Source organism: Telopea speciosissima, chromosome 9, assembly GCF_018873765.1.
Source record: "Telopea speciosissima isolate NSW1024214 ecotype Mountain lineage chromosome 9, Tspe_v1, whole genome shotgun sequence".
NCBI classification, from domain to species: domain Eukaryota; kingdom Viridiplantae; phylum Streptophyta; class Magnoliopsida; order Proteales; family Proteaceae; genus Telopea; species Telopea speciosissima.
Window position 1 is genome coordinate 15,311,006 of NC_057924.1, and position 20,918 is coordinate 15,331,923.

General features: G+C 38.7%; 1 protein-coding gene across 4 annotated transcripts; it reads left to right on the forward strand.

Annotated features, from left to right (window-relative positions):
* The first annotated feature begins 2,681 nt into the window (after nucleotides 1–2,681).
* LOC122640208 (protein SMG7L) lies at nucleotides 2,682–13,485 on the forward strand. 4 transcript variants are annotated; one of them, XM_043833360.1, is made up of 6 exons: nucleotides 2,682–2,759; nucleotides 4,595–4,664; nucleotides 4,783–5,385; nucleotides 5,537–5,659; nucleotides 5,758–5,969; nucleotides 11,134–13,485. In XM_043833360.1, the coding sequence occupies exons 2-6, from the start codon at nucleotides 4,599–4,601 to the stop codon at nucleotides 13,223–13,225; spliced, it is 3,096 nt and encodes a 1,031-aa protein (XP_043689295.1). In that variant the 5' UTR covers nucleotides 2,682–2,759; nucleotides 4,595–4,598; the 3' UTR covers nucleotides 13,226–13,485. The 4 variants fall into 4 exon arrangements, with proteins under 4 accessions (XP_043689295.1, XP_043689296.1, XP_043689297.1 ...); XM_043833361.1 differs by having other exon boundaries at nucleotides 2,707–2,764; XM_043833362.1 differs by lacking the exon at nucleotides 2,682–2,759 and adding an exon at nucleotides 2,923–3,268.
* Nucleotides 13,486–20,918: the final 7,433 nt, after the last annotated feature.

Sequence of the window (20,918 nt, forward strand, 5' to 3'; positions counted from 1 at the left end):
TTGGTATTTTTGATGGTACGTGCAACAGAAGACCTTAATTTATTTGGGTTAATATTTTGTAATTTTGTCAGTGTAATATAAGTTCTTACTTTATTTTTTCTCGCAGATATTTTATTTAGATAGAGTCAAGCTCCAGGGATTGCGTCTTAGTGATGGTGATTGCATTTTGGCATATTGGGATGATAACAAAATAATTGAACATATACATGCTAAAAAGAATATAGTTCCAAATAGTAAGGTAATTGACTCACATTCCAACATTTTTTTGAAGGCATCTAACTGCAACATTTATTTGAAAACATCTACTTGTTTGAATAAATATATTTCCTAATTGTGACAGTTGGTAGAGCATCTTAAAAGGCATAAAATGTATAAGACTCGCATAAAGAGGTTTCTAAAGAAACCCTAGTTGATGTCACCCGATAGTAAAATAATAGACTCATATTCCAATATTTTTTTTAAAGCATCTAACTACAACATTTATTTGAAAGATTCTACTTGTTTGAATAAATATATTTTCTAATTGTGACAGTTGGTAGTCCATATTGAAGATCATGAAAAGTATTTATCTCTCATAGATAGGTTGGTATGGGCAAACCAGCATGACAACGTTGGAGGGTTGTCACAACAAGAAGAAGAGGAAAAAAAAGGTGAAAATTTTTGGCCGAAAGCTCAAAAAGAAGAAGGATTTAGTGAAATCCTTCAACTCTGAAGAATTTGAAAATGATGAGCATGATTTAGTGGAATCCTTAGATAAGTAGGATATAGTGGTTGTGTCTTACAATGTACAGAACGAACACAGAGACAATGTCTCGTGGGTAAGTTTTATATGTTAAGCCTTCTACTCAAATGAGTTTTTTATTGATATGATATGATATGATTGTATGATATATATATATTTGTTAATTAAAGTTATAGTGGGTGTGAGATGGCATTAGCTCTTTTGGGGTTTCATTAGTGCCCTTCCTTCTGTTACTAAAATACATAAAAGGTGACAGTGTGGCAGGGCAGCAGTGCGGCCCTCCACTCTTCAACGTTTGTGAGACCGTGACCTCTCTCTCTCTCTTTCCTCGGCAGGGAAATGTGTATGTGATCATGACAAGAAGCAAGGCAGAACATTGGATATATATATAAATTTTATAGTATAACTTAAATTAGGGTCGGACTGGACCGGGTCGAGCTCAGCCGAATGCCTCAACCCTAGCCCAACCTAACCCTGACTTAGGGCCAGAAATTTTCAGTCCTGACCTGTCCTTAGGGCCAGGTATCTCACAGCCCAGACCCTGTTCAAGCTCAGGGCGGGCCAGGGTGGGTTCGAGCCAATAGAACCAAACTTGCACCCCCTATATTTTTCCCCATCACTATGCCTAGTGAAGTATAACGCTTCATTATTTATCATATGACTGTACATGAGTTAGACCATGTTAGTCCAGGTGAATGAGGTGATAGAAGACCAAGCAAGCATTTCATTGGTACAAATTCAACTTAAAATAAGAAGATGAAGTAACTAAAATCATGAAAGATGTCATTTTGTATTTTATATTCACATCCATATGATGGCATTTTGGTAATTTTATTAAAACTTTGAATCATAGTTTGAGTATCTTTCCCTTCTTACTCTGGGTTAAATTTTAATCATTGAGATGTATATAAGGTCCTTTATCAAATGGACAAACTTATGTATTGCCAAGTGGCAAATAATGAAACATCATACATTTTTATTGGTAAAGATGAAGTGTTATACTTCACTATGTATAGTGACGCCTAGAATGAACTTTTCTTCGCCTAGGCACATGGCGGAGCAAAATGACTACACTGCCCCCTTGCACATTCTTCCATTGGATCCTATGAATGCAAGAGCCATCCTCATGGACAAAGAACATTTCCCCTTTAATTATTTAGAAAGAAGGTTGTTAAGCTATGTGGCACCAATGTAGACACATGATGGCCTAAACTAGTAGACTCTTATAGTCCCAGTCCCGTGAAATGAAAAATCCATCCCTTTTCAATCCCCACACAATGCAAAGGGCTACGCAGCCTGGCAGCGATCCTCCAACCATTTCCGGTGAGTTATAAAGATGAAAATGACAAGATCAGGCTAACCACTACGAGAACAACTTGTCAAAGACGCGAGCCCCCAATTTTGATACAACAAAGTCCGCTTTGACACGTATGTTTAAAATGGTAGACGTCGATAGCTGAATTAATTAAACACACTCCATTAACCTGTTCATACGCGGCAAACCTTGGCGAGTAATGGTCCCACAAATGGGCCTTTCCGATTACTACAGCTGGAATGGAATTAATACTAAGGGGCCCACAGCTCGATTAGTCAATACCAACCTCAACCTCAACGATCTCTATCGGTATATCTATCTCATTCTTAGAACTGCCACTAACCTGTCGTCCATAGAGTGGACCGTCAGATATCAAGTCAGCAACTTAAAACGGTAGATTAAGAAAGTATTAGATCAAAATGGGATTATAGCTTGGAATACAAGCGAAAGGAACCGTTCACGTCAGAGTCCAACGTGTCACTTATAACAGTCGTCAGAATCGTCTTCAGTCTTTCTCCTTATCTTCCATCACTTTACTTTGTCTGTTTCACAACAAAAGCCACTGAGGTGGCCATGGCCCCCAATCTGTATTTATTACCGCTGCCTTCCTTCTTTCCTCTTTTCTCTTTCACTACTCTGAATCGTTTCCACATGGTTGTTGACAATTGACTACTAACGAGGAGGAGGCTTCGTTTGCCTTGTGTAAGGTCTTCTTAGTCTTCTTTGTTCTTGACCAAACGTGGTTTTGTATAATTTTTTGGGTAGTTTTCTTTGATTTGAATTATCCTGAATTTTTTTCTTCAATGGCTGCTCCTGCTTTTCTCTTATCTTTTTTTTTCTCTGTGTCTATCTATGCTACTTAATTTTGCTGGGTTCTTTGATTAACGATCATTTTCGTTTCCTTGCTTATTGGGTTCTCTGAATTTTAGTCCTGCACTGGGGAAGATTATGGCTCTTTGCTGAATCCGGAAATTGATGTTCCCTGTTTTTGGCATTCTGGTTTCTAAGTCCTTGGCGGGTTTTGATGGTGATTACATTTTAGAATTTTGCTATTCTGCTCCTGTGTTAGAATTTTACTTTGCATCAGAGGGGAACTATATGCGGATTTTTGCTTGAAGGGTTTGTCGAGTTGAGTGCTTCTGGATCTCTTGTCAAAGTATTTTATGGTTGTTTGCTCACTGTTGCACCGATTTAAGACTTCTTACTTTCAGGTTAGTTTAGTGAAATTGCTGACATGGATTGAACTCTCAACACTCTCTTCTTAATTGCCAAAGCTGCTCAAATTTCAACCTTTGCAACTCAAGCTGATCTGCTTAATAATCAAGTAGCATTGATATAAGATAATCCTGCATCCCCTGCATCGCTTCAATAAGTCATTTAATAATAATCAGATAGAAAAGCTTGTAGGAAAAAATTGTTTGAAAAAGAAGAGGAAATTGGAAGAGTAAGAATTAATGTATTGATAGAAGGTCAATGGCTGGGGCAAAGTACAGAGTTGTGGCCTCTGTTAACCCAATGCAGTAATATAACTTAAAAAAGGTTGTCCGTGAGAGTGATTTGGAAGTCAATCACACGCAATAGGCTACAATTTCCATTTTAAACCTCATTTCTGCTTTAGAAGTGTTTACTAAATCATTCACTGATAAACAACGGTTGCCAATAAGGAAATTCTGCTCTACTCCTTGTTTTGGAATGGGTAAGGTAGGTATGCATTTGTTGTGGGCAAACTCTATGGCTGTGTTGAGCATGGGCATGGGGCAGATAATTGAAATACAGTCAAGGAAATCCATCTTTGTACTTTCTTTAATGGTTTACTGTAGTTTTTTTTTTTTTTTTGATGAGATGGTTTACTGTAGTTGTTCCCTGTCCATTGTTTCCTATCATGTATCTTATGTAATTTGGAGAATATGCAATGTAAACACTATGTGACTATGTCCCCATGAGAAGGGTGCGTTTTTTGTTCTCAAATTGTATTTTTCCAAACCAAAATGTTATGTCCAGGAATTAATCTATTTTGCAGTTGCAATTCATTATCATTTCTTTAACTCATGGTAGAAAAGTGCAAGAGGTTGCATAATTTTTTATTGACGACTTGGTTATGGTTTGTAGAGTTTTTAACTTGTGGCGGAAATCACAAAGTCATGCAAACTTGTCAAGTTTTTAGTTCCTATATTTTTTGTGGAAAAGAAAGTACCCACTGTCAGTGTGTACTTCCCTCTCACAGTCTCTTTCCTCATTAAATATGCGGCCTTTTTTTTTTTTTTCCTCTCTCTCCTCATTAAATATATTGCTTTGCAACCAACTATTGGCTTGGTGTGTATGATGCCAATATAAGTGGGCAGCGTGTAGATCCCTGTCCCATTTTTCTTTTTCTGTTGAATGACATCAACTAACATTTGGTGTTTCCAATAGGTTGCTACCTTGTGCCATGGATGAACTGGTTCTCTTTGGGGCTTAACATTCTTTTCCCTTGAAGAGTGGGTGGTTTTCTTGATCTTTGGGTTCAAAGCTACTAGCTGTATGTCTGGTTTACGCAGTCCAATGATGCTCAGTGATGCTACGAGTCCTATCAGTGGCCATAGCCACACAAGAAGTTTTCTTGTTGAGGTGATTCCAGAAGTTGAATTTGTGCTTCATTTTTTGTCCTGTTGTACAAAAGAGCTGTGCGCTGTTCTGTATAAAAATATTATGGTAATTTATCTGATCTTGAAATTGTTTATTGCAGGCTATTAATGCAGAAAAGAAACTGTGGACCCAAATCCTTTCAAAGGGTATGCTGCAAACGTATGTTCAAGAATTATACCGTAAAATCCGTTCTAACTATGAGAAGATCATCTTGAGTGACCATGAACTGGCAGAGCTTCAAGACATAGAATATTCTCTGTGGAGGCTTCACTATAAATGTATTGATGAATTTCGTAACAGAATACAACAAACTTCTGCTAATCCAGAAAATAAAAATCTGGTGATGCCACAAACTTTGACTATTGTGCAGCACAATACTGATAATCTTGTAGAAGGATTTAGATCATTCCTTTCGGAAGCTAGTGAATTTTACCAAGAGTTAATCACAAAAATCAGAAGAAGTTATGGGCTTCCAGAAGAACTATTCTTCAAGGATGAATTCTTTTCAAGTTCTATTGAGTCAACAATAATGCACAGATGCGAATTTTCATGCCACCGTTGTCTAATTTATCTAGGAGATCTTGCTCGCTACGGAGAAATTTATGCGAAGCCTACCAGTGAGAAGTGTAACTGGTCTGTTGCAGCTACTCACTACCTAAATGCATCAATGATTTGGCCAGACAGTGGAAATCCCCACAATCAGGTGCTCATATGTGAATTATTTTTTCATCTAAATCACAAGTTGATGAACATTTTTGGCCTTCACTGCACTTTGAATCTCTATTTACTTGTTTTTTTTCCTCCAATTTACTTCTATGGCGGGGCGTCATATGTATGCAACATGTCATTCACAGTTGGCTGTGTTGGCAATATACATTGGTGATGAATTCCTTGCTTTGTACCATTGTATAAGAAGTCTGGCTGTTAAAAATCCTTTTCCTGATGCCTGGGATAACCTTAATCTACTGTTTGAGAAGGTAATTTCTTCTTGATTGCCATTAAGAGCTGCCTTGTTCATTGAAAGTTATTCTTTTATTGATATTTAAAGTTTCAATTATCCTTTAAAATCTTACAGAATAGGTCATCTAATTTGCCCTCTCTATCTACGGAGGCCACTTTTGATTTCAACGCACCATCTGAGAGAACCATTGCACAAACCAAAACACAATCTAATGATAGTTTTTCAACTAGAAACATGTGCAAAATCACTGAAGATGTTGGTTCTGTGGAGACTAGTTTATGGCCTCTCATTGTTTGGACGATAAGCAACTTCTATACAAAATCAAGGTAATTGTTGCGGAAGAATGTCTATTTGACTTTTGGGTTAAATCTTCTGAAATTTTGATGCATATAGTGATGTCTTGTTCTACTTTTACATTTGTATTATGCTTTGCATATTTGGTATGGGTAATAAAATTTTCTTTATTTTCATCTTTTGATTAACTATAACTCTTTGTGCCTATCAGGGGAAAAAAATCTTTGTTGTTTGTTTGTTAGTTGATCTGATCTTTCATGTTCTTGTCAAAACCTTGCCATGTATGCCTCTTAATATTTTGCCCTTGTTCTTCTCCAACATAATTGATACAATTCATGTAGTGTACACAAACATTGAAATTTAAGATTAGAAATGCCATAGCCCTAACAAATACCCTTAGAAATGCCATTGTGACCAAGTGGTCATGGGTTTGAGTCTGGAAACAGCCTCTCTGCGAAAGCAGGGGTAAGGCTGCGTACATTATGACCCTCCATATGCTCAATACTGTGGATATAGACCCAACACGAATATAACTCTACCCAAGGCTTATTTCCACTAAAAGATGCTCAATGCTGTGTTTTATCTGCATCACAGAGCTTTATCCAATTCTTTAGGTTCAGCTAGTGGCTCTTATTCAGCCATTAAACTCTATAGGGTAATGACTATTGTTTCACAATTCAGCAGCTTGTTGATGCTATATGGATCCATGTTCTTTTTGGCCTTGCCTATTCTTTTGTAGCCTTTTTGAAGTTCATAACAACGATCCTTCTCAATAGTGCAGTAATTTGGCTTTCATTGCACATGACCAAAACCACTCAGTCAACTTTCCCTTGTTCTTGTTACTTATGCTGCTATCCCTTCGCTTCCTTCATTTCCAATTTATTCCCTACTCATCCATCTTGACTTCCTCATCTCAGCCATGCTACTTATAAGGATATATTTTTTTATTGATTTCCCCACATTTTATTATTCCATATGACTATAGATTGCGTTATGTTCATTTTAACAAATAACTTGTTGAAATTATTTATCCACTCGTGTCCCCCTTTGGATAGTCCGCCGTGCTAGAGCTCCTGTTTGATATACATATTGTTTCCTCCCTTTCTTACAAGGTCGGCCTTTTAGAGGAAGCGGTTCCAACATGGTATCAGAGCAGGCAGGGGTCACGGTATCGTGTCCCCCTGAGAGCGGGCAGGTGTTGAAATTATTTATCCACCTGTGTCCCCCTTTGGATAGTCCGTCGTGCTAGAGCTTCTGTTTGATATACATATTGTTTCCTCCCTTTCCTACAAGGTCGGCCTTATAGAGGAAGCGGTTCCAACATAACCCCTTCAATTTAATGGTATTCATTGGTCAAGCAACTACAGAAGTAGCTATTCATTTTATCCTACTACAACAACAAACTCAGCCTTATCCCAACTTAATGGGGTCGGCTACATGGATCCAAACAAAACAAAGTAGGGGAAACTGAGTTTTAACCAAAAAGGGGAAGAAGAGGTGGGAAAGGAGAGATGGGGACACAGATGAAAAATGGAAAAATGACAAATGGAAGATGGAAAATTAATAAAAGAAAAAAGAATGAAAGGTGAAAGATGAAATATAGTAAGAGGAAAGAGGCACAACCCATCACGTCAGAAGAATCTCAGCTAAATGGGGTCTGCTACATGGATCCTTCCCCTCCAATAGGCTCTATCCGAGGTCATACTTGGTACAAGACCTAGGCTAAGCATGTCCTTCCTCACAACTTCTCCTATGGTCATTTTAGGCCTGCCCCTAGCTCTTTTAGCTCCTTCAATCGGAATCATATCACTCCTTATTGGGGCACCCATAGGCCTCCGTTGAATATGACCACACCACCTTAAACGACTCCCTCTGATCTTGTCATTAATCGGGGCAACCCCCAAGTCCGCTCTAATATGTTCATTCCGTAAATTATCCTTTCTTGTTTTTCCACACATCCATCTTAACATCCTCATCTCTGCTACGCATAGCTTACCAATATAACACTTCTTAACTGCCCAACATTCTGCCCCATACATCATAGCTGGTCGTACAACAGTCCTATAGAGCTTTTCTTTAAGCTTTACAGGAATATGTCGGTCACACTGCACTTTGGATGCACCTCTCCACTTCATCCATCCCACTTTAATTCTTTGTGAAACATCATCCTCTATGTCACCTTCTTTATATATGATTGACCCCTGATATCTAAAATAGTCACTTTGCAGTATCAATCTTTCCCCAATTCGCACCTTATCATTATCCATCATAGTGTGACTAAAATTACACATCATATACTCCGTCTTCGTTCTACTGATATTAAAGCCTCTTGTTTCCAAGTTTGACCTCCAAAGCTCTAACTTAGAGTTAATCCCTTCTTTTGTCTTATCTACCAAAACACTATCATCGGCAAAGAGCATACACCACGAGACCTCGTCTTGAATGCTCTTGGTTAGATCGTCTATGATAAGCGCAAATAGATAAGGGCTTAAGGCTGATCCCTAATGTAACCCAATCATAATTGGGAATTCCTTGCCCTAACCTCCCACAGATCTCACACTAGTCACCACGCCCTCATACATATCTTTAATTACATCCACATACTTACTTAATACCCCTGTCCTCACTAGAACATGTCGGATTAAATCTTTAGGGACTTGTTCATAGGCTTTTTCCAAGTCAATAAAGTCCATATGGAGATCCTTCTTACTGTCTCTATATCTTTCCATGAGCCTCCTCAATAAGTAGATAGCTTCTGTCGTGGATCTACCTGACATAAAGCCAAATTGGTTCACCGAGATATGATTCTCTCTTTTCAAATGAGCTTTAATAACCTTCTCCCAAAGTTTTATAGTATGACTCATTAGCTTTATGCTTCTATAATTATTGCAGCTTTGGATATCACCCTTATTTTTGTAGATCGGGACTACAATGCTTCTCCTCCATTCATCTGGCATCTTCCTTATGTTCATAATCGTGTTAAACAGATTGGTTAACCAATAAGCCCCACAATCTCCAAGGGTTTTCGACACTATTGGAATCTCATCCGGGCCTGGAGTCTTGCCTGTTTTTATCTTTCTTAAGACTACTTTAACTTTTGCCACGCCAACCTTTCTTACATATCTATGACGTGGTATCATGTTGAATAATTTAATCGTCCGGGTCATGTCCACTCGACCTATCTACATTTAGTAGGTCACAAATATACTCATCCCATCTGTTCACAATGTCCTCCCTCATCCATTACCAACACCCTTCCATCATCACCCTTAATACATCTCACCTCATCGAAATCTCTACTCTAGCTTTCTGTCATCTTAGCTATCTTATATGGGAGATAGTTCTCTGTCTGAGAGTGTGGCCTACGCCCTACGCCAGCACTCCCATGAGTCTATCTCTCTCCTCCCCATATGAAAAGACACCTCTGCCCCCTTGTTTTGAGGAGAGATAGACACATGGGAGTGCTAGCGTAGGCCATACTCCCGGACAGAAAACTACTTCCCATCTTATTTTTAGTTTTTTTCCCCTTCTTTAGTGTTTAGGTTGATATAAAGATCCTCATACTTCTTCACCCTAGCCATCACCACAATCCTCCTAACTTCATTTCTGGCATCATTATATCTCTTTTTATCCTCTGTTTCTTTAGTCCTTTGCCATGTCTTAAAACAATCTTTCTTGGTCTTAATGGCTGCTTGGACCTCATCGTTCCACTACCAAGTCTCCCTAGGGGCCTGACGACTACCCTTCCCTTCCCCTAGCACCTCTTTGGCAGTCCTCTTAATACAAGTCATCATCTCGTTCCACATCGCATTGGTGTCTCCCTCAAAGTTCCACTTTCCTTGTTTGACCACATTATCAGAAAATGTCCTATATATTCATTTTATCCTCCAAGCTTTAATTCTATAGACTATAGTTAACATCTTTAAATTCTGGCTCCTTATGTATGATGAACCTATATAATTAAATTGGTTTTTTCGAAGGAGGTTGTTGGGTTTTTTATTTTTTATTTTAAGGTGGAGTGGTTCCCTGGGCTGTGTTCACAAATGGTTTTGGCAAATGGATTGCCTTTTAGCTCGTTTTTCATATGATCAAACTCTCAGTGCAGCTTTTGCCTCTTTTATATCTTCCCTTCTGTTGTTAGGTCTAGTTGCTTGGGTGGGTTTTTGTTCAATATCTCTTCTTGGGTGCTTTATGTACCTGGTTGTGAGGTTAGGTGGGATGTCCCCTCTGTATCTTTCCATTTTCCTTTTGCTTATAAAATTTAATGGGCTGCCCAGTGTCCTGGAATTATGGGGTTTAAAAGGAAAATGAAATTGATTTTCCTATTATATCTCCTTTTAATTTTTGGTGGTCTTTTCTTTTCTGTTAATTGTTCATCAATTTTAACTAATCCTCATTTCTGCTCCTATTTTTTACTAAAAAAAATGCACTTCAGAAGTTCAGATATTTAGTCTGGGACATACATCCAAAAGACCTACTAGACATTTCTGGGTTCTTTTGTCATTATGCCAGCTAGTTTCAATCTCCGACCAACAACAAAACTAGCAAGTAGATCATAGAATGCAGTTTTTTTGGGTGGGGGAGAGTAAGTAATGCTACATTTGTTTATTTATGCAAGGACAAAGATAAAGCGCAAGAATGGCAGCCTTTTTATGTTTAAGTATGTTCTTTTGAGCAACATAGTTTTGTAGCTGGCCAGAAATGCACAATGTCTCTTACCAAGCATCAATATGGAGATTGTGATGCCTACATGGGCTAGAGGACTAGAACCTGTTAGCACCATGCCTCAGTGAAAATATGACTTTAGTCTTGCTGTGGTCTTTAGAGCAATCAATAATTTTGTTGGCATTGCAATATTAGGAATAAATTCAGGGTTTTCAGTAATCCTTAAAAATTATATTTTACCAACTTATAGCCATATGCCGGAACTAATTTATGAAGATATAAGTATAATTGCGAACTGGGGAGATATAATCTTTCACCCATCATATACTTGGTTCTTCAACTCAAGACAGGGTTGCTGAAAAAGATGAGGTGCATGTGAGTTTCATAAGATTTTTCTTGCAGCTTAGGCATAGATTGGTGATGTCTGGCCAATTCCAAATTTTATTGATTACAAGAGGGCTATTTCATTCATGTTCAATGTATATGTCTATTGGAGTTCTAATTTTTCATCCATATTTTCTTGATGTACAGTGTGGATGAATTTTCTTGCACTTTTGGCTCTACCATAAGAGAACTGGATATTTTGTTGTCACTCAATGACTTGAGGTTAATGACTGCATTGGAGTCCTACCAGCATATGGATGCATCTAGGACAGGTCCTTTCCGAGCACTACAACTTGTGTCTATTCTCATCTTCACCATCCATACCCTACATGAAAGCCCAAATACACAGATGCTAAAACATGTGGAGGATACACAGCAGCCTGTCTTGTTGCAGCTGGCATTGGTTTCTACATTCATATGCATGGGTCGTATTGCAGATAGATGTGTAATGAGTGATCATGTTAGTCATAGTCCTCTCCTGTCAGCTTTATTAGTATTTGCAGAGTGGTTGCCGAACATGGTAGAATTAGCGGAAATGTACGAGGCTGATGAAAAATATGCAAATGCAATAATTTATTTTTTTAGTGCTTTTGTAGACCTCCTGAACAAGTTTGATGATAAAGGGGGTGAAAATGAGACTCTAGTTTCTACTGCCCTGTGGGAAGATCATGAGTTACAGGGTTTTGCACCGATAGGCCAGGCCCATACACTGTTAAAATTTTCAACTCAAGAAAGATGCAGTTTTGATGATGGTTATGAATGTCAAAATCGTATTCATCGTATATGTCTTGCTGCTATGAAGCTTGTAAATAGATCAAATGGCTCTCGGAAGTGGATCTTTTATGAGAAAGAAGGAAGAAGATTTTGTACAACCGAGTCAGAGAAACTCCCAGAGGTGAGACAATCAGAAGAAGTGGAGCCCAGGTCTGATCCCAATGTAGAAGAGTTGCAGCAGCAGCAACAGCTTAAGCATGGTACGCTTCTTCATGGAGTCACTAATGAAAGTGAAGCGCAGATTAGTGAGGGTGATGGAAGTAACCTTGATGTGCATGGAGATATTCCTCCTGTGGAAGACGAAGAAGTTATTCTCTTCAAGCCAATCACAAGATATAATTCAGCTCCACTCTACGTTCTTGAGGCTCCAAGCTGTGACACCGTATCATCTAGTCAATGCTTGCGTCGTGGCTCATCATCAGTTGCACAAAACCATTATGGTAGTGAAGCATCCGGTTCCCTACCAAATATTGCTAGTTCAAGCTGCGATATGACATACAGGCAAAAGGAGACTCTTACAGAGGATTTATTGAAGTGTACATTTCCGGAAACCTGCATAGCTGCTGGGCCTCCCTCCCTCAGTGCATGGGTCCTTAACAGAGAAAATTTAGGCATTGCAGGAAAAAAAGGAACAAATGATATGGGTAATTGTGCCTCAGGTTGCAGTGATGATGTTGCTTCTGCACACTTCTCCCGTCTCTCCATCAGTGGGACTAGAGTAACTCAGCAAGATATACGAGCAACTTCTCCCACTTCAGTGTCTCAAAATATGTATGCTCACATTTCTGAAGGCAATTCTGTCATTGCTCCTGGGTATGCCTCTGCAACTACTTGTTACTCTCCATTTTCCTACTCAGCTCCCGTGCCTTCTGCGCCACTTTTACCAGAAGATGCCACCTGGTTTCACGATGATTCGTCCAACTATGCTGAAATTAAGGACTCAGAGAGCATGAAAATGCCAAACCTTCTCAATGCACCACAAGTAAATAGCCACTCAAATTGGACTGGAACTCAGGGTCCATCTATTATAGGCCCTGGTGTTGCTGACTACACTTTTGGATATAAACCAGTCGCAAGCAGAACGGATTCCACTCTACAACTTCATCAGTACAGAGGCAACATTAATCTTGATCTCACCGGTGACAATACTGAGCCAAATCAGTTTTATACACCAACTGCCCTTGGAAAGTTTCATGATCATGATATTTCCAGGTTAGGCAACTATGATCAATGGAGAAACCCTCTGGCTGATAGTTCCAGGAAATACTTGGGGGGTTCACCGTTGTACCCAGGATTGTCTCCAGTGCACGGTGGTGAAGAACAAGTGAGGGACAAACTTTCTCATGGCTACCGAAGACCAAGTCCATTTGTATATGGTACTGCTGTGGACCTAAGATCTGAGCCACATCTGCTGCTTCAATATCTCAAAGAGAGAGAGTGGCGCATGGAAGGAAGCCCCAACTGAAGGGCCTATTTAAGCCTTGAAGCCATACTTGACCTGTTGATGCAACAGAATAAACAACTGGATGTTTTTCTTGCATCCTTGCCCATCTTGTAAAGCATTGTAAATGACTAATGAAATGTTCAAACACTACGGATGGCTGAGTTCATGTATTGACAAAAGATGGAGAAAAGTATTTTTCTTTTCTGGGGAAGGTGAGGGTGGGAAGTGGAATGCTGTAGTCTTATTCCTTTATTATACATTAATGACTCAGTGGTTCCAGAGAAAGCCATGGAAAGCAATTGGATGCCTGGATTGACTGGACCCATTTCGTTTGACAGAATTTGCTCTTCCAATTTTGAACATTATTGCCTCACTTATGTTATATTTTAAGTTATTGACTTTCTTGCAAGGATCATCTGTATCACTCAACCCTTTATCATCCTATCAAGCTTCATTTTACCTATAAGGGGGTTGATTTGTTCCATCCCAACCATTTGGATGTATGAAAGATCTTTAGATTGGTCACATGTCAAATTTTAGGGTTCTAAAATGTCATAAATCCAACTTCTTTATATTTCTAGTAGGATAAAATTGTTTTTGGTTTGGATTGAAACTTGAAACCAAAATTTGGGCCCCACCTGAATTGCTTACTAAGTATTGCTTATAGAGGGTGGATACAGGTTTATATAGGGTGAATGTGATATAGAGGATCTGAACATGTTGGAATCATGGAATGTTGGATTGTTGTACATGAAGCATCAATTACTGGGCCTTACGATGAACAATTAGAAGAGAGGGAACGTAGGAAACAGTAACTTTGAGGAAAATTTTCTATTGGGTGTATCTTGTTGTAACCGAAGTGGTGAATTGAGAAGTTGTAACCATCTTTTGGTTGTCCATTATCTTACACTTATAAATTCTTTTCAAAATTGTTTGAAAGTGATTTACCATTATGCATATCTTAAGAGCTGTCATTGTCTTGTACCCTTTTCGAATGCACAGATGAAATAGCAAGAATTTCCCCTCATTGAAAGAAAATTGTATTCTATTAAAATGGCAAAAATTAACAACTTTTTTTTTCACCTACCTTGTTCTTAACAAGATTTTCCATTTCTATAAGCCACATATACTTGGCATATGTTATCTGAATTCCCCTTTGAGGACTTTCTCTTCTATCATCTCCAATAAAGCAAACTCTTACCTGTCCTCCCCTCTTCTTGTTAGCATACTCACTTATTTTTTTTAATGAACCTTTAGCATACCCACTTTATTCTTGGTAGCTGGTGAAAAGAAATAGAAATCTACTATTTCTTCTTAAATGGATGGCAATCTAATGTACCTTATGGCCTAATATGTATTGGATTTACCCTCTTTTTTAGTCCTTCGAGTTTGAATCCTTTAAAACACATGCTGATAACCAAAATAGCCTTTGTTCTTTTCCCTTACACTTGAGGCTTTGATTGATTTGCTAAGAATGCAAAGAATATGAGGATTTCAAGTGCAAAACTGTCGTCTAAATTTTTTTTCATGATGTTAATTAACGGACTGTTGTCTAAAAACGCCTATTTTCGGTGATGGTAAGTAAAAAACTGTCATCTAAAATAGATTATTTGCGACAGGAAGAAACAGACCGTTTTGTGTACGATACACATTTAAAGTGGATTAGAAATCATTGTCAAAAAAAAACCAAGACTACGGAAGTATTACTATCATCACAAATAGATTTTGCTTGACAGAAGCATTTTTTCCGTCGCTTTAGATGACGGAATGGCGACGGGTGAAACTACCATCGCCTTTATATTTAACGACAGAAATGTATTTTCGGCAAAGGTATAACTATCGCCGAGAATTGGATTTCTTGGAGTGTAAGGATGTTTCGAATCCTCATACTTGAAACCTATAACGGGAAGAAGAATGTTGCCCAGTAATTTGTGGGTCCTAGACCCTAATCTATGTGGTGATTCTTTTTTTCCCCCAGTCTACCCTCTTGCGATGTGAGAGATTACTACCATAAGGCACTAGATTGAGCAGTCCCGAGCTTCTCAACACAGAGGGTGCAATTCGAATTTTTCGATCCATTGTGCCTACAACAAGATTGGTATTAAAAGAAAAATGACACGACTAGGGAGGGGAAAACAAGTTTTGACCTGAAACCAGACATAAATATACAATCGCATAACCACAATAAAAGAGGATACACTTTATTATGACGATACTCAAATCTCATTTATTCCGATGCTTAACATTGATTTATTTCCCTTTGCGGGAAAGAGAGAAGAGAAAAAGGAGTAAAAGAAGGAAACGTGAGGGATTGAGAGATAGAGATATGTGCTAATTATGATTGACTAGAAGGTTAAGCTAAAAAGCAAAAAGTTGATAGTACCATAAGAGGCTAAAGCATCTTCATATCTTTCTTAGTTGTTAATAAAAGAAAGAAGAGAGGACATGGTCTCTTTATCATCTGTTGTTCCCTAGGGTTTTGATACTGAGAGAAGACCAGCGTCGTCGCAATGAGTTTCATTGATTGCTGATCCAATAGCGTGGTGACGAAACCCTTGCTCGCTCTCTCTTAGATTCTCTCCAATGATGCATTCCAGTGCGGGAACAGCCGCCGTTTACTAGTTTTGTCTCACGAAAATCGAAGCATTTCTTGGGGTTTTGTTGATTCTATCATCGGACGGGTTCCTGGTTTCTCGAACGAAACCCCTTCTCCGTCGCTTGTGCATGTTTTTCTCCACCGTTTTTGGTGTGCCATTTCTCCGCCATTTGTGCGTGTCTTTTCTCTGCCGTTTGTGTGTGTAATTCTTCTCTTCTTTGTCCACCATGATCCTTGGAACCGTCAGCGACGATGCCGACAATGCCGACAATGATGACGATGCATCCACCGTTCTGTTCAAGAATCATCACCGCCCCGTCTTTTCCATTTTCCTTGTTTGTCTGTTTGCAGGTGATGCTGTCCCTGATGTTGGTGGCACTGAGTTTATAATTAACTCAAAAGCTCCAGCCACCGCTCAACTTTCACCATACCTCTCCAATCACTGGACGAATCTCCACTCACCGATCCAGTGCATCCTTGCAGATTTGTTCGAAAGTAGGTTGGGGCAGTGTTTCAGATGGTTTTTTTGCTATCTATCGAAGCTCCACTCGTCGATCCAGCAGACCTTTGCCGATCTAGCAAGTCTGTTTGAAAGTAGACTATGACAGCGTGTCGGTACGCTTGGGAAGTTTGGTGTTGGTCTGTTTGGCATGTATGGGCCCTCCTCTATTGGCACGTATGTGCATGCACTTATCTTTAGTTGTATCTGGAGCTTTCTCTCTAGGGATATGGTTGTAGTCCATCCCTTACTCTGGATGACCCAGTCAATGGCATGTGAGACCGGGTCAATCTCCACTCCTTGGTTTTAGATATCGTATATCCATACCTTATGTGTATCATGCTCTCTATCTGTCTTATGTATTTTGTTTTCCTTTGTTTGGCGTTGGGCACCCATTAATGAATAGCCTTCTTTTCTATCAAAAAAAAAAAAAAAAAAAAACATTTATTTCCCTTTGCTGCAGTGTTTCCTCTTTAACCATTTTCTCTGCTTGGATCCTCTGATTCTCCAACTAAATGTGATGCATCGATTGTTTCTCCAAAACAATTGTTGTCCTATTACCACTCCAATTATTAACCAGAGCAATATCCAACTATGACAAATTTCCAATCAAGCAAACAAGATGAATCTTCTTCTTGTTGTAATGTCAAGATTGGAGGTAATCTGCATCTGTGATTCCACACTTCCCTGACAATGGAAAACCACATAATATTGTGTCACCTTCATACGAGGTTTTCAAAAATGTGTCAAATTGATTGTCTCGCGGTATATTCCTTGTGAAGTTATTATGAGATAGATTCAAGGTTGAAAGGAATGTCAAACTTGTCAGTTGGTTCGGGTTCGTCCTAAGAGATTGTTTCTTGAAAGATCCAATGCCTCAAGTTGTCTTAGATTTCCCAACGAAGATGGAATTTGACCCGTGAGGCTATTTCCTGACAAGTTGAGCAACATAAGTGATTTTAGGTCACCCATTGCATCTGGAATCCCTCCATTGAATTTGTTGTTGGATAAATCTACAGTGGTGAAAGTGGTGACGATACTTTCCATCTCCAAGTATATTCCCTTGTGCACAATAGCAATTGTGTCTCGATATTAATAGCCTAAAGAAATTCGAAAACTGAGATAATTCAATTGGGAATTGTCTTCATCATTCATCGTCGCTTTGCAATGAAGAATATATTGCAATGGCAAGTTCCCTATACTAGCATTGCCAAAGATATAAAAAATATGTAGGTTTGGAAAGGGAGAATCAACATGGGAGAATTGTCCAATGGGACCCCCAAAGTGGTTAGTTCTCATGGTAAGAACATGCAATTCAAAGAAATTTCCCAACCAATATGGGAGGGTATCAGTCACCATGTTGTCCCCAATATCTAACACCTCCAATTTCTCGTAGTTAGCCAATGATCTTGGAACTTGTCATTGAAGCATGTTTTTATTGAGTTTAAGTGAATACAGGCGACATCCACTTCTGAATGTAGGAGGAATAGGACCATGTAATTTGTCGCTCTCTAAATCTAGTACCCCCAAATTGCTACTACCAAGGCATGTTGGGATGGTGGCACTCAATTGGTTATTGGACAATTTCAAATATTCCAGATTACTTGCATTGCAGATTGAGAAAAGGATTTTCCCAATCAAATTATTGTCTGGAATTAAAAAGAATGTGGCTTGATTGGAGAGAAGGGACGTGAGATTTCCTCAGATAGTAGATTCAAACTCATTGTTAGATTTATTGAATGTTGGCAGAAAGCATGGTGGGGTTGTTGTTGAGAGATCACACTCTTATATTTTGTTTGAGTGAAGATCAAGAATTTGAATGAAAAAGGAGGAGTGATTAGGTAATGGCAATTCTAGATCTGTCAACAAATTGTTAGAAAGGTTTAGTTGGAACCAATATTCCTTTTGCCATATCCATTTGGGTATTGCACCTTCAATTCTATTTTTGAAAAGGTCTAGGTCAAACAATTGGTTTAGGTTCCTAAGGAAATCTGGGAATTTACTAATATTGCAAGATCTCATCTCCAATCCCTCAATTCGATTGTTGACAAAGTTATCACCACTACGATTGATGGACAAACAACTATCATACGAAATGTCATATGTGACTCCACTGAATTTGTTATCTGACAAGAGTAGCCAATGCAATGATGGGAGAAAAAACAAAAGAATGTATTGACCCTCGGAGAAAATTGTTGTCCAAAAATAGATCTTAAGATTGGAAAAGTTGTGCCTAAATGGATCGGCACTCATGTATGCACCTAGGCCATTCTGGCGCGTTTCGAAGGTGAAACAGCCGAAGAATCACCATAGCACTTTCTAGACTAAGATCAGGCTTCACCAATAACACCGATAACATGGGTATGTAGAATGTGAGAGTAGCTTTCCATCTTCCTTCTTTGACACCATTGATGCTCTCCACGCACTGAGAGACTTCTGCAAGAATTTGATAGCTCACAATCGTTCTTGGATTAGAGGGTAGAGGCAGGGATAGGGGGTGGGACCGACGACAAGGGTGGGGGCGGAGTTGCAAGAAAGGGGTTGTAGGAGGAGGAGGAAGAAGAAAGAAGCGGCAAAGTTGCCTTTTGCATTTTAAAACTAATATCTCACTAACACTGTCAGCCTTCATGGTGTGGATGTAGTTGTTCAAATAACGGGGGGTTTCTTGTAATTGGACCAAACTACAAAGGAGGTGTTACTCTTATATTTTTTTTTATGACTATGGGCTCATAGCCTCATATTTAATCCAAGATTCTCTTGTTATTACCATATTGTCCCACAATGAAAAACGTAAAAGGTTGGGCATTGGGCTACTCATTGAATAAGTTATACTTGAAAATAGGTTTGACAACATCGAAAACCCATGTTAGAAAAAATATTGGGCTAATAAATAAGGAAAGAACCTATGTATATTGTTTTGAATTCTAAGACTTCTTTTTACATAATGGGTGAAGTTGTTTGTAACCAAGTTGGTTACAACAGACTTTGTAACCTCTCTTTATTAACCCTTGTCCATAAGAGAGTATAGTGTTTTAGGATGGGATTTTTTTTTGTAATTGGACTTAAAAGTTTGGTGCCACTCCCAAGAATTAGATTCCATCTTAAAAATGGAAACATGGGTTAGTTATTTAACTTCCCACTATTAATTGCTAAAGACCAACTTTTTTTCTTTTTCCTTCCACCTAATCTCTTGAGCAGCTGAACCAAGTGATTTTGAGATGAATCTGCAATAAGCATAATGGAACTCCAAACGCAGTCATCGTTAACCTTAGCGTCTCAGATAAACCCCAAAAACACTCAAATTTGCCATTGTTTTTCTTCTGCAAATTTCACGGATAAAATCCTACAAAGCAAGGGAACTTTTTATTTCTTCTCATTGTTTAATCCGATATGCTCTGTTCTAAATAACTAGTCGATTTTTCTATACTTCTATAAGAGTCAATTAGGAAGATTTTTCCAATAGTTTTTTGTCTGGCATTGTTGAATTTCAACGCCAATTACCCCCCCCAAAGTGTCATCCAAATCAAAAGGAAGGAACTCTACTGCACAATAGATTTGAAGAGGATGAGGGAGCCTAGCCCCGTTGGGTCGTTGTGGAGGGCTAGATCCTAATTAGAACAAAAAAAACCAAAAAAGCAATTCGGACTCAATTTTCAATCACACAAAACTCTTGTGGTCAAATCCATAAATATGTGAATTCCTGTTAAAATTCTAGAACTCACCAATCAAAAAAATTAAAAGGAAGATATTTATCTTTCAGTGGAAACCATTGGTGGAAAATCACTTCTTGACTTGAAGTCAAGTAAAGAAGAAAACAAAAACTTGGTCAATAGTCTTGAGACCTGCCACAAGTTTTAAAAGTAACAAGATTCCATCAAGTTTTTGTTTTCTTGTGAAATATCTTTCTTATAAATATATAAAGCTCAGTACAAATTGCAATACGATTGCATAATTCTTCAATCATCTCTCTTTTGTGGTATCAGAGCCAGTCCTTTTATCACTACTTAATCACCCTCTTTTTTTTTTTTTTTTTTTCCATGGCTTCCACCGCACACAGCTCTCCCTTCCCCATTACTAATCTTTCAAATTTGGTTGTCGTCAAACTCGACGACATGAACTATCTACTTTGCGGGAGCAACTTGAATCCATCTTCATCAGCTGCGACCTCATGGGTCATGTTTACAGCCCCACCGAAACACCTTCTCCTCTTATTTCTATTACTTCCAAACCACCTGCAACTACTACCGCTACTACCACACCAAACCCAGAATATCATACTTGGAGAAAGACTGATCATTTCGTCCGAGCTTGCATCAATGCAACCCTTCAGGAATCTCTTTCCTCCCACATTCTTGGTCTCAAATCTGCCAAGGAGGTTTGGGATGTTCTTGTGGAGCTCTTTCAACAACAATTAATGGCTCGAAAGACATACACGCGTAATGAACTTCACACCATCACCAAGGGCTCCTACACTATCACTGACTACCTGAACAAAATCACATCATTGGTTGACTCCCTTGCTGCAATCAACGAACGTGTCAAAGACTCTGACTTGGTGAATGGTTACATGAAACCGTGTAGTGTCTTAACCCATTACCTACAAATAAGCCATTAAACAC